Here is a 15217-nt window from a genome sequence, read left to right as displayed (position 1 = left end):
CAAAGGGGAATATTATCACCTTACATATTACGATTATACTGTTACTGGCCAAATCCTGTATACTGAGACCAATATTACCAATAATACCAGTATACAAGGAGGAATATTATCACCATACATATTACCATCATATTGTTACTGACTAAATCCTGTATACTGAGACTAATATTACCAATAATACCAGTATTCAAGGGGGAATATTATCACCATACATATTACCATCATACGGTTACTGGCCAAATCCTGTATACTGAGACTAATATTACCAATAATACCAGTATACAAGGAGGAATATTATCACCTTACATATTACCATTATACTGTTACTGGCCAAATCCTGTATACTGAGCCCAATATTACCAATAATACCAGTATACAAGGAGGAATATTATCACCATACATATTACCATCATACTGTTACTGACTAAATCCTGTATACTGAGACTAATATTACCAATAATACCAGTATACAAGGGGTAATATTATCACCATACATATTACCATCATACGGTTACTGACCAAATCCTGTATACTGAGACCAATATTACCAATAATACCAGTATACAAGGAGGAGTATTATCACCATTTATATTACCATCATACTGTTACTGACTAAATCCTGTATGCCAGTGTTTCCCAACCTTTTTCAGCTCGGGGCACCCCTCATAAAAAAAAAAATTTCACGGGGCACCCTGACCGAAGTTGATGAGCAAAAAAAATGTATAAAATAATGTTTAAAAAAAATCCGCAATGCACACAAATTCCAATATCTATTTATCAGTGGGTATGTAGTTTAAAGTGCTGCTTTATACAGCAACTCACCAATGACATCATTTCTGATCAGTGTCGTTCGTCTGGTCTGGACCGTCCTGACCATTTCTTTCAGCCACAACTCTTCACCGTTAAACCTGCAAAACAAATCTAATAGGCTCCGCACTTTACCAGCATCAGCTTCCAGATTCCCCTTTTACAAGTGAAGAGGAATACAGGGGCATATATAGGTGTAAAGGGGTAACAGAGGGGTGTACATGGGAGACAGGTGTGTAGAGGAGTATATGGGGGAGACAGAGGGCTGTACATGGGTGACAGGTTAAGACTGTTTACCATGTGAGTTGTCATGTAATTATTACCCAGGAGGTATCAGTGACCAGGTGACCATATAAGCTCTGGGGGGAGCGTCTGCTCTTAGTCTTTGCTGAGGTCCAGTCAAGTGAAGCCTAAGTGTCCGGAGTCATAGGAGGCCTCCAGTCCAGTCTGCAGCCACAAGCTACAAACCTGCAAGTAACCACAGTCACAGTCTTGTCAGTCACAAGTCAGTCAAGTCAAAGTCATCTGTCTAGTCAACGTGGCCTGCACTAAATTGTCCACATCTACTACAAGTCCCAGCAAGCCCTTAAGGTCTCTGAAATCACTGGTCACCTCCTTGGGCCCTGGCTGAACTGTATAGACTTTTCCACATGTCTACCCTCAGTAAAGCTACCGTTGTCCGTAACTTGGCCTCGGAGTCATTATCGCCCCCGTGCCTAGCCCAGAATCCAGCGGTATACCTTTGAGTGGATAAACCACGCCCTGGCATCACGAATTCAAGGGGTTAATGCCATCTGTCCCTAGGGTAATTCAATCTGCACTTTGCATCACACTCCATACCATATTAGGAAAAACTCTCCATATTATCCCATATTTGTGGCCCTTGTAAGATCACTGACACTGTATAGTGATTGGAGGATGCTGAGTTGGTGTCCCTAGATTTGGGATCACATATAGGCCTGGCTCTGGACAATTGCCTTCACATTAGCACAGAGCATATACTGACTATTGTTATTTATTGTATCTGTAAGATGTTATGTCTACCTGTAGGTCATGTATGTTCTTCCTGTAGGTCATGTATGTTCTTCCTGTAGGTCATGTATGTTCTCCCTGTAGGTCATGTTTGTTCTCCCTGTAGGTCATGTATGTTCTCCCTGTAGGTCATGTATGCTCTCCCTCTAGGTTATAAATGTTCTCCCTGTAGGTCATGTATGTTCTCCCTGTAGGTCATGTATGTTCTCCCTCTAGGTTATAAATGTTCTCCCTGTAGTTCATGTATGTTCTCCCTGTAGATCATGTATGTTCTCCCTGTAGGTCATGTATGTTCTCCCTCTAGGTTATAAATGTTCTCCCTGTAGGTCATGTATGTTCTCCCTGTAGGTTATGTATGTTCTCCCTGTAGGTCATGTATGTTCTCCCTGTAGGTCATGTATGTTCTCCCTGTAGGTTATGTATGTTCTCCCTGTAGGTTATGTTTGTTATCCCTGTAGGTTATGTATGTTCTCTCTGTAGGTCATGTATGTTCTCTCTGTAGGTTATGTATGTTATCCCTGTAGGTTATGTATGTTATCCCTGTAGGTTATGTATGTTCTCTCTGTAGGTCATGTATGTTCTCTCTGTAGGTTATGTATGTTCTCTCTGTAGGTCATGTATGTTCTCTCTGTAGGTCATGTATGTTCTCCCTGTAGGTCATGTATGTTCTCTCTGTAGGTCATGTATGTTCTCTCTGTAGGTCATGTATGTTCTCTCTGTAGGTTATGTATGTTATCCCTGTAGGTTATGTATGTTCTCTCTGTAGGTCATGTATGTTCTCTCTGTAGGTTATGTATGTTCTCTCTGTAGGTCATGTATGTTCTCTCTGTAGGTCATGTATGTTCTCCCTGTAGGTCATGTATGTTCTCTCTGTAGGTTATGTATGTTCTCTCTGTAGGTCATGTATGTTCTCTCTGTAGGTCATGTATGTTCTCTCTGTAGGTCATGTATGTTCTCCCTGTAAGTGATGTATGTTCTCTCTGTAGGTTATGTATGTTCTCTCTGTAGGTCATGTATGTTCTCTCTGTATGTTATGTATGTTCTCCCTGTAGGTAATGTATGTTCTCCCTGCAGGTCATGTATGTTCTCCCTGTAGGTTATGTATGTTCTCCCTGTAGGTTATGTATGTTATCCCTGTAGGTTATGTATGTTCTCTCTGTAGGTCATGTATGTTCTCTCTGTAGGTTATGTATGTTATCCCTGTAAGTTATGTATGTTCTCTCTGTAGGTCATGTATGTTCTCTCTGTAGGTTATGTATGTTCTCCCTGTAGGTAATGTATGTTCTCCCTGCAGGTCATGTATGTTCTCCCTGTAGGTTATGTATGTTCTCCCTGTAGGTTATGTATGTTATCCCTGTAGGTTATGTATGTTCTCTCTGTAGGTCATGTATGTTCTCTCTGTAGGTTATGTATGTTATCCCTGTAAGTTATGTATGTTCTCTCTGTAGGTCATGTATGTTCTCCCTCTAGGTTATAAATGTTCTCCCTGTAGGTAATGTATGTTCTCCCTGCAGGTCATGTATGTTCTCCCTGTAGGTTATGTATGTTCTCCCTGTAGGTTATGTATGTTATCCCTGTAGGTTATGTATGTTCTCTCTGTAGGTCATGTATGTTCTCTCTGTAGGTTATGTATGTTATCCCTGTAAGTTATGTATGTTCTCTCTGTAGATCATGTATGTTCTCCCTGTAGGTCATTTATGTTCTCTCTGTAGGTTATGTATGTTCTCTCTGTAGGTCATGTATGTTCTCTCTGTAGGTCATGTATGTTCTCTCTGTAGGTCATGTATGTTCTCCCTGTAGGTCATGTATGTTCTCTCTGAAGGTTATGTATGTTCTCTCTGTAGGTCATGTATGTTCTCTCTGTAGGCTATGTATGTTCTCTCTGTAGGTCATGTATGTTCTCTCTGTAGGTCATGTATGTTCTCCCTGTAGGTCATGTATGTTCTCTCTGTAGGTTATGTATGTTCTCTCTGTAGGTCATGTATGTTCTCCCTGTAGGTTATGTATGTTCTCTTTGCAGGTGGTTATGTATGTTCTCCCTGTAGGTTATATATATTCTCTCTGTAGGTAGTTATGTATGGTCTCCCTGTAGGTGGTTATGTATGGTCTCTCTGTAGTATGTCATGTATATTCTTCCTGTAGGTTATATATGTTCTCTCTGTACGTGATTATGTATGTTCTCTCTGTAGATGGTCATGTATGTTCTCTCTGTAGGTGGTTATGTATGTTCTCTCTGTAGGTGGTTATGTATGTTCTCCCTGTAGGTCTTGTATGTTTTCTCTGTATTTGATCATGTATGTTCTCTGTTTAGGTCGTGTATGTTCTCTCTGTATGTTCTCTCTGTAGGTGGTCATGTATGTTCTCCCTTTAGTAGGTAATGTATATTCTTCTTGTAGGTGGTCATGTATAGTCTCTCTGTAGGTAATGTATGTTCTCTCTGTAGGTCATGTATGTTCTCTCTATAGTTGGTCATGTATGTTCTCTCTGTAGGTTATGTATAATCTCTTTGTAGGTTATGTATATTCTTCCTGTAGGTCATGTATGTTCTCTCTGTAGGTGGTTATATATGTTCTCCCTGTAGGTTATATATGTTCTCTCTGTGGGTAGTTATGTATGGTCTCTCTGTAGTATGTCATGTATATTCTTCCTGTAGGTTATGTATGTTCTCTCTGTATGTGGTTATGTATGTTCTCTCTGTAGATGGTCATGTATGTTCTCCCTGTAAGTCATGTATGTTCTCTCTGTAGTTGGTCATGTATGTTCTTCCTGTAGGTTATGTATGTTCTCCCTGTAGGTTATGTATGATCTCTCCGTAGCTGGTCATGTATGTTCTCCCTTTAGTAGGTAATGTATATTCTTCTTGTAGGTGGTAATGTATATTCTTCTTGTAGGTGGTCATGTATGTTCTCTCTGTAGGTCATGCATTTTCTCTCTGTAGGTTATGTATAATCTCTCTGTAGGTCATGTATATTCTTCCTGTAGGATATATATGTTCTCTCTGTAGGTGGTTATGTATGTTCTCCCTGTAGGTCATGTATGTTCTCTCTGTAGTTGGTCATGTATGTTCTCCCTATAGTTGGTCATGTATATTCTCGCTGTAGTGGTCATGTTCATGTATATTCTCCCTGTAGGTGGCCATGTATGTTCTCTCTGTAGTGGTCATGTATTTTCTTTCTATAGGTGGTCATGTATGTTCTTCCTGTAGTAGGTCATGGATGTTCTTTCTGTATTTTTGTCCTGTCGGTCATGTATGTTCTCCCTGTAGGTGGTCACATATGCTCTCCCTGTAGGTGGTCATGCATGTTCTCCCTGTAGGTGGTCATGTATGTTCTCTTTGTAGGTCATGCATGTTCTCCCTGGAGGTGGCCATGTATGTTCTCTCTGTAGGTCCTGTATGTTCTCCCTGTAGGACATGTATGTTCTCCCTGTAGGTGGTCACATATGTTCTCTCTGTAGGTCCTGTATGTTCTCCCTGTAGGTCATGTATGTTCTACCTGTAGGTCATGTATGTTCACCCTGTGGGTCATGAATGTTCTCCCTGTAGGTCATGTATGTTCTCCCTGTAGGTCTTGTATGTTATCCCTTTAGGTCATGTATGTTCTCCCTGTGGGTCATGTATGTTCTCCCTCTAGGTCATGTTGGTTTTCCCTGTGTAGACTGCCCATTCTTTACTGATGTTTTCTCTTCCATTATAATAAAATTGTCCCAAATATTACTTTCTTTAAATGTACTCCCTAGATGAGAATGACCCCGACCAGAGATGTTCTCCCCCTTCCCCTTGTCCACAACATGTTACCATCCGTGATGGATGAAGAGGTGTCTTCATGGCTCTGTCTGATCCTCACATCTATGTGTGATCTGATATCATGGCCATAGAATGCTCCTGCCGTGCACTGTATGTGCTCATCCCGTGTGCACCGCTAGAGCGTCCGTCCGTTGTGTTATATGAGGAAGACGCGCAGGGATCCTGCCAAAACATAAGGTGAGCCGCCCCCGTGTCCACTGGCTCGCTGTAATGTTTAGAAGTTTTAAATAGAATTACGGTGTAGACGGACGGTCTGCGCCCTCACTGCACGTGTTCCTAATTTTTGGCAGTCCTATGTGGAAGTGACCGCTGCTCCATATTTCTTCTCCGCTCTTTGATCATTTTCACAAAAATAAATAAATTAAGAATTGACGGAATGTTTTGGATTTTCAACTATTATCAGAATATGGCGAAACTCATCCCGGTAAAGCTTTGGCGCAGTGACAGAGCTGGATTCACGCTATCGTCTTGCATCCCTGTCAAACAAACAGTCGGAGTCACAGGGATTGGGTTCAGTCTTTGGCCGGGAGGGTTGAGAGTTTTTTTTTTTCTCCCCACAATAGCTTATGAGTAATGGGGACAAAATGAACATTGAGGACAAAGGGCAGTAAGTGATTTCACCACATGATGGGCCGAGTGACATTGATGGCTCCATGGACACAGGTCAGGTGGGGCTTGTACTCATCTCCCCCAAATTGTGGCACTTTTATAGGGTATGTCCCCAATCCTGCATCTGTTTTCAGGTCCATTTATAGCAGTGGCCTCAAACTGTGGGCCCCAGTTGTTGCAAAACTTCAACTCCCAGTATGTTCAGACAGCCAACGGCTGTCCGGGCATGCTGGGACTTGAAGTTTTGCAACACCTAGAGGCACACTGGTTGTGAAACACTGGCGTAAATCATCAGCCCAGGATGTGTTGTGATTGGCCAGAGAAGTATGGGAGGAATCATCAGTGCGTGTACTACTGGCTAACATCTTAGCTCTGGTGTTGTATGCTGGGAGTTGCCACAGTTTGAGACCACTAATTTATAGTAATGTTTGGTGACAAGTAATATAGCTGCTCCCGACATGAGTCATTAATGCCAAATCTGCATAACAAGGTAGCAAAACTAAACTGTCATCTGGTTTTCTAGGAAACCACTGTCGTAACAAATTGATGGGCAAGGGCCAGCTGAACAATGTCTGGACCAATCTTACCCTGGGCACACAGTTGAAGTATTAACTGTGGTGCATCCAGTCACATGATGCGCACACTCCAATAGAATCGCATGTTGGATCAGGAAAGTCACGTGCAATCTATAGTATTGACACAGGTCATGTCAGGCCTGAGCAAGTTGGTGGCACATGTAAAGGGTTTAGGGTCTCCATCCAACCTCGCCTAAGGGCCTGAGATACTGGTTGACAATCCCTGTGGGCAGCCATATTGGATGTCTTACAGAAACCACTGCACAATTTGGAGCGACCGGGCCAGTCAATGACATGGGGTTGAGGACTGCAGAATGGTACCTCAGCCAAACCTACCTTGGGCGCAGCATTAGACCCAGTCACAACATTGTTTTGGCATATTCATATGTTTTGGCCATTTAATATGTATGGGGGCTCCTGACTCTCCCCCAATAGCAGATTTAGGAGGGATAAGGATTGGGCCTGTTGGATTTCAGCTGCCCCATCCTTTTGTTCTAGTGGAGATAATCAGCTGTCAGAAGTGTCTGGTAGCAGCTTACTGCCCACCCCGCTGTTGAATCGAGCATGCATGTATATGTATCGGGTAAGATAACTGACAGCCTAAAAATTATATAGCTGACTGCTGCCCTAAATGCATGGCCAGCTGAAGCCCTTATGCCTATGAGATGACACCAGTATTATAAATGGCCCCATGGTAGGTGAGGGCCCTGTTACAGATTTTCTGGGTTTCAGAAGTCATCTCTGTGAAGAACATGTATCTAAGTATTGTTTGTATGTATCTAAGTAGACATGTTACGGGTCAGTTCCACAATTTATTGGTCACATATTCAGAGTAAAAAAAAAAAAGAACAATCTACTGATACATAGTATAAACCAGAAATGGTGGCCATGTTGGCTACCACCCAGCTTTCCTTCAGAAGTAAGACATAAAGAAATGTAGAGAAGGTACATCAACTATAAGAACATGACCCTACTACTCCCTTACAGTGCTGAGAAGTGGGCCCCTAACTCCTTATTGTTATATGGCTATTCCATACCCCAAAGGCGGCATGTAGGGGCTCAGTGAAGGTGGCCATGAAGGTGTATAAGTTCTTTATAGTGTCCCCCAGTTCATAAAAGGACAGCTGCCCAGCCTCATAGTCCAGGTAGAGTCCTAACTTCTTGGAGGCTGCAGACTTCTGAGGTAAATGGGTTGTTCTTTCATTGTGCATCACTGTATACAGTCTATTGCACCCTCCTATGCACCAGGACTTCCTGTTATGTCCTATGTAGGACTGGTCCCCCCTCCGGTCCATACTGGGATAACACACCCCAACCCTCCAGTTCCCGCATTGTCCAGTCTCCACTTCCCAGTAATGTCGACCTGAGGAGAAACTTCTGGTGCTTAAAACCTGACTGTACTGAAATCTCTCGGACAGTTTGGGGCGATTTATCTTTTTATACGAAGTTCTCAGGGTTTTTTGGGTACCTGTTATGTCCAAGTGTTCTCCAGCCGTGTTCACATTAAAGGATAGATCTGAAGCCTCCCGAACATAAAGCATTCCCTTGGCACTGGCTATGATATCGGACAGACCATGATATAGAGTCACTGAGATCAGACCCTCATCCAGATCACTGGGGGCCTGAAGCTCTCCGTACCTCTGTTTGATGGTCCCACCTATATCCTCCATGTCAGGGAGACCCCCAGCACACCAGGACCCACCTTGCTGCAACAACGTGACTACATCTGCCGTCTTACTCAGTGTCTCAAGCTGAGATATCTTTTCGGACAGCTCTGTCTTCTTCTTCTCAACCTGCTGGATTCGTTGAGAAACCATTTGAGAGATCATCTTTACCTGCTGGAAAACTTCTCCAAGAACTTGTTTCTCCAAGGCTTCCAGCCTTCTGTGGACATCTTGGAATAGAGAAGCCACATTTCTCATCACCCCTTCTTTTTTTTCTTGGATCCTCATCTTTTCTTTCTGCAAATTCTTCAATTCCAGATCAGCATCTATTTCATTCCTAGTCCATTTTTCCAAGATGCTCTTCAGGCTATCCTTCAGCTTTTCATAGGCCACCAAGAGAGGCTCCAGCTGGTGATCTCTGTGGGCCGAGTCCATACAGCAGGACACACAGAGGCAAACACCATCTTCTGAGCAGAAGTATCTGAAGATCTCATTGTGGACAGAGCATTTCTCCTTCTTCAGGGAGGTGGTGGGATCAGATAAGACGTGACTGGATGATCTGCTGTGGACCTCCAGGTGATCCTTACACATGAAAGCTTCACAAAGCAGACACGTTTTCACAGCCACAACTGGAGAGTCACAGAAAGTGCAGTCCATCTTCGGTCCTAACGTGACTGAATGACAGAGAAGGAACTAGATGCAAAAAATACAAGAACATCTTTTTATAGCTAAAAATCCAGAAGAACTTGTTTTCCTTTTGTTTGGTCTTAGAAGTAGTAGACACAAAGCCAGTGACTTCTTGTAAGTCTGTGAATTATTCTTAAAGGGGAATCAATTCATAAAGACACGTCCATAGATTCCATTGCTTATTTCCTTTTGAGGGTCATGGAAATCTCCACCACAAGATTTACACATTTAATAGACTTTAATGACTTAGGACATGGAACGAACCAAAGAGGCTCAAATTCATAACCCACAAAAAGAGGGTTCAGTGCTATGAGGGAGATCTCCCGTACATAGAAATGGGGCTTATGATCCTTCACGATCCTACTCCTGACTTGTCTATATAATATTTGTCTTTCATCTAATTTAGTATTATTGAGTGTTTCATATTTGTAAATTACTCCTATTTAAAAATCTTAATCCTACCAGTACATATGAACTGCTGTATGATCCACAGGAAGTTGTTTAAATCTTTATAGTCTGACCAATGTGTTCTCTGCTGCCCCCTAAGTCCGTGTCAGGAGCTGTCCAGAGCAGGAGAGGTTTGCTGTGGGGATTTACCAGTTCCTGACATGGACAGAGGTGGCAGCTGAGAGCACTGCGGTCAGACTGGAAAGATCTACACAAGTCCTGTGGAGCATTCAGCAGCCGATAAGTACTGGAAGGATGAAGATTTTTAAATAGACGTAATTTACAAATCTGTTTAACTTTCTGGCACCAGTTGATTTGAATACTTTTTTTTTCTCTGAAGGACCCCTTTAAGGCTGATTGTTGGTGGTTTCAGCAGCAGGAGGACACTTTTGACCATCTTATAAAGAACCTTCTCAGTGACAGCCCTATGTGAGCCAATCTGCCCCATAGCCCTAGGTGTGCCCTTCAAACATATCATAAAAATAAAAATAAATGGTTAACAATTTTTAGAATCAATAAACTTTATTCTTTCTCATCACAAAAGCAAACATGTCCGATATTATTGAAAGCTCTACAGAGAAATTAGCATGGAGGAGGACGTCATTTGGGGCAATAAGGGGCTAGGAGTTCACAAGAAGGTGTGTTGTTGCAACCACGTAAGGGCACCAAAGTTATATAAAATCTACGTCTTCTGAGGACTACCCTCAGCTCTCCATCCGTTAAAGGGCCGGCGTCCATTCTTAGACCGATTAGTCATTGTATAGTAAGAAAATTTTTCAAATTTCTAATATGCCTTGTGCATCCTCGCCATTCTCAGGATCTCTGCTCACCCTCAGTGAATGACCTTCCTATATAGAAGATATCTTAGATTCTATACTGGCCCAGTTTGGTAACATCTCGAGGTCCACAATTTGGAGGCCACGGCTTTACAAGCATGCTAACTATAGTCAACCCTTGACGTACCTGATTTGCAAGAAACATTTACTTTCCAGGAAGAGACACGAGAATTATGATCGGCAACAACTATTATAAGAGGAAGTAAGATGATAAAATCGAGCCCTTAACCCGACCCGAGCAGAGTCTACTCAATTCTCACCACTATATCTAAAACTGGAGAAAAACTGGGGCATGCAACAAAACCAAGGGGCCATTTGTAGACTTACCCTTTGAGGCATGGACAACTTGAGCCAAGGGTCATGGACAACTTGAGCCATGGGTCATGGACAACTTGAGCTAAATACCAACAAATGCCCCATTTAACGACTTGAAGAACATCTAAACCCACACCCAACCCAAAACATAGCCTTGTTTCCTCTCTACATGCCAATGTTGGTATCTTGGTGGGCAAAGTTCTATGCCATGTTCCTTACCTCTTGGGCCCCATAGCTGTAGTATGACCTTCCCATACAGAAAATATCTTATATTCTATACTGGCCCATTGGAAATAAATGGTGGCTGTCACACAGGGAGTCGGGAACTGGCCTCATTCCTTGCTAACTGATGATTGTCATATAGCTATTCCATATCCCAAATGCAGCATGTAAGGACTTGATGAAGGGGACGATAAAAGTGTGCAGGTGCCTGATCGGGTCTCTGGGCACAAAAAACAAGAGTTTGCCCTTATCGTAATTCAGATATATAGCGATGTCCTGAGAGGAGACAGTTTCGGTCAATTTCACTATATGGTTATTGTGCTTTACCCTATATTGATTTTCGAAAGCCCCAAGGGACCAGGACTTTTTGTTGTCTCCTAGATATGAATGCTCCCCTCTTCGCTCCATACTGGTACAACACACGCCGACCCTCCAGTTTCCTGACTCGCTGGTCTTCACAATCCAGTAATGTTGCCTTGAGCTGAAGCTCCTGGTGCTCAGAACCTGATTATACTGAAACCTTTCCTGTGCTTTTAATTACGTTTTTTTAGGAGAAGTGAATATTGTTTTCACGTCATTAAATATGTCCAGGTCGTCCCCGGCTGTGGATATGTCTGTGGACACATTGTCTGTGGCAGTGTACACTTTGAGATGTTCCTGAACTGAAGCAATGATGGAAGATAAGCCCCTCTTCAACATGATCGAGATCAGACCTACGTCCAGGTCACTGAGGCTGCTGAGCTGCCTCACATGTTTCGAGGGGCTTTCCACCTTTGTATCATTGAGGTCATCACCTTCTTATTCCTGGAGTTGTAGAACAAGTATAGGATTGGAAAGGTTACACAACTCCTGGATGTTCTTTATCCTACTCCACAGCGTGTCCTTCTTGATTTCCAGTTGCCGGATCAGATCAGAGACCTGGCTTTCCTTTCTTGGGATTCCACTCATGACTTTCTTTTCTAGATCCTCCACCTTTATCTTGATGTCTCTGAACAGGTTGACCACCCTGTATCTTCCTTCTGTACCTCAGTCTTGAGCTCCTGCAGACTCTGGACTCTTTCATCCGTCTATACTTTCTCTGAGAGCAGTTTCTCCAGACGTTTTCCTATGGTTTCCTTGTTCTCGGATAGTAGCTCTGCTGTATGTCCCTTGTGGTCGCCCAGTAGAAAGAAGGTGAGACAGAGACAGGTGGAGTCATCTTCACTGTAATACTTCAGGATTTCTTGGTGGAGAGAACATTTCCTACCAGCTATTTCAGTGGTGGGGTCTAACAGGATGTGTTCTGGGGTCTTGCTGTGGACCTCCAAGTGTTTTTACAAAAAGAAGCTTCACAGGTCAAACACGTCTTTGCGGCAGGATCGGAGTCCGCCATTCTATGGTGTGCAAGTGGAAGTGAAGAGCGACCTCCTCCTCTGCCGGGAGGCAAGACACCTACCTCTTATATACAGTACAGCCACATGCCTCCCATATAGAGTAACCACCTACCTCTTATATACAGTGCAGCCACATGCCTCCCATATAGAGTAACTACCTACCTCTAAAATATAGTGCAGCTGCATGCCTCCCATATAGAGTAACCACCTACCTCTTATATACAGTGCAGCTACATGCCTCCATATAGAGTAACCACCTACCTCTTATATACAATGCAGCCACATGCTTCCCATTTAGAGTAACCACCTACCTCTTATATGCAATGCAGCCAGTTCAGTGGTCTCCAAACTGTGGCCCTCCAGCTGTTGCAAAACTACAACTCCCAGCATGCCCGGACAGCCGTTGGCTGTCCGGGCATGCTGAGAGTTGTAGTTTTGCTACAGCTGGAGGGCCACAGCTTGGAGACCACTGCCCTTGTATAGACAGGCATCGGGATATACCCAGTAGTTCTCAATTATCTGACCTGATGTAATAGATTGGACGTCTCTAATACTGCAGTATCACATCTGGTCCACGGAGCTGATAAGATGCAGATTGGGAAGTGAGGTCAACAGCTGTGGGCCAGACCCTGAAGAAGTTGTCCCTGAGAATAATCTATCATGGCCTGGACAATGTCAGACGTTTCCTCTCTTATCTCCGAAAAGTCCTTATGGTGTATACAGAGGAAGTGGGGTATAAGAGTGGTCAATGGGAATCACCGTGTACAAACATGACATGACATTACTTATCCTGTATTATACACCAGAGCTGTACTCACTATTCTGCTGGTGAGGTCACTGTGTACATACATTACATTACTTATCCTGTACTGATCCTGAGTTATATCCTGTAGATCTTTTATTAAAAAATATAAAACATTACAAAAAGAACGAACATCACCATAACAATAATACAAACAACATACACCTGTATAATATATACAAAAATGAGTCCATATTAGTCCAAAAATGTCCAACCAAGTATCTTCTGGTCCAGCCTCATTCTCACCAAACACACCGCTATAATAACAACAACTACTAAACACTCTACAATAATAATAATACTTACAGTAATAATAATAACAACAACAATTATAACAAAAAACTGGTCCGGTTGCATTTCCCCACCCAAAATAATAAATATAATAAATATGTGTCAAACCACCAACAAACACCGCAAACAGAAAAACAGAATATACAATTTTTTTTGGCCCTGAGCTGGTCCCGCATCCCATGCCCCCAGTACATGATAACAGACGTCCATGAACCAGTCCAGGATTTTTTTATTTTTATTTTTTTTATTTTTTATAAAAGGTCCCACACAGAAACCCCCCTCCCCCCATCTACCCACCACCCAACCTAACACTAAACCCCAACACAACACAACCCCTAGAAAAAAAACAATATATATACATATATATACATATACATAAATGTACAAACAAAACAAATATATACAAAATAATACAAACTATACAAAACAAACAACAATAAGGCTTTTCAATCACACAATCCCCTAAAGCTCAAGTTCTGTGCCTGCAAGCCCTATATCACCATATATCTACAGCACAAAACAAAAAGACTAATGTGCCAGCATCAGCCCACCACCAGGGGGAGACAACAGGCTAAGGCACTTTAAAGGCAGAGCCCCTCCACAGACGAGAGGCCCTGCCAGCACCCAGCCTCTCGTACTCCAGAGAACGCACCTTCACCAGGTCACCAAGAATGTTCCTAACCACCTCACCCACAGGGAGGATTTTACGCTGCGTCGACACTAAACACCGTGCGTTCCACGTGTAATACCTGACCACTGAGCTGACTAGGAATAAAGTGCACTGGTCCCAGCCTCCAAGGTTTCTGAATGCCCCATAGGCCCATTCCGCATAGGAGAGACTGGCCAGCCGAGGCCAACCAATGGAAGCGCCCACCCTGTTGTAAACCTCTGTGTTAAAGAGACAATGAAGCAGAAAATGCTCCATGCTTTCCAGCATGCCTCCACACTCTTCGCGGGGACATCCCCGGTCATCAGAGCTCCTGCACTTCAGATTGTCCCTCACACACAGTTTCCCGTGGAAGCAGCGCCAAGTCAAGTCCCAAAACTTCAAGGGGATCCTGATAGAATTCAAAAGCTCTAAACCCACCTCCAGATCCCGACTTGGGCAGTCCTTGAGCGCCAATGGCCTCTGGAAATGAGAAGACAGGACCCTCTTGTCAAGGAATTTCCTCGACAGAGTCCCGTGTGGTGTGCGAAGATCCTTCACTTGCCCTCCTGTCTCCCATTCCTGGAAGAAAGGCCGAAACCATCCCCTACAGGAGGATACCCACGGAGGAGCCCTCTCTGACCAGAGGTTTGCTATATTGGTCTTAAGAAAGGTATTCACTAGGAACACCACAGGGTTGACCATACACAACCCCCCTAGTCTCCTCGTACGGTAAGTAACCTCCCTCTTCACTAGGTTCAGTCTATTCCCCCATAACATTTGGAAGAACACACTGTAGACCCGGGTCCAAAGAGGTTCTGGCAACATGCATACGCTGCCCAGATATATCAGCAAAGGGAGCAGGAAAGTTTTCATCAGGTTAACCCTTTCCCGGAGGGTCAAAGACCAACCCTTCCACTGATCCACCCTCTGAGCGGCGATCTTAAGCCTGCTGTCCCAGTTTTGTTTGGGGTAATCCCCTTGACCAAATTCGATGCCGAGGACTTTTGCGGATTCCTGGGGCTCTGGAAGGGCGTCCGGGAGATTAAAATCAGGATCTCCCCCTCCCAGCCAGAGACTCTCACACTTATCCTGATTGATCTTGG

At 43.4% G+C, this 15217-nt stretch overlaps 1 protein-coding gene across 1 annotated transcript; it reads right to left on the bottom strand.

Annotated features, from left to right (window-relative positions):
• Nucleotides 1–7832: 7832 nt before the first annotated feature.
• Nucleotides 7833–9149, bottom strand: LOC130297654 (E3 ubiquitin/ISG15 ligase TRIM25-like). Its single transcript, XM_056550365.1, has one exon. The coding sequence runs from the start codon at nt 9147–9149 to the stop codon at nt 7833–7835; it is 1317 nt and encodes a 438-aa protein (XP_056406340.1).
• Between the last annotated feature and the right edge of the window lie 6068 nt (nt 9150–15217).

Source organism: Hyla sarda, chromosome 13 (genome assembly GCF_029499605.1).
Source record: "Hyla sarda isolate aHylSar1 chromosome 13, aHylSar1.hap1, whole genome shotgun sequence".
NCBI classification, from domain to species: Eukaryota; Metazoa; Chordata; class Amphibia; order Anura; family Hylidae; genus Hyla; species Hyla sarda.
This window is presented reverse-complemented; position numbering and strand designations above follow the sequence as displayed.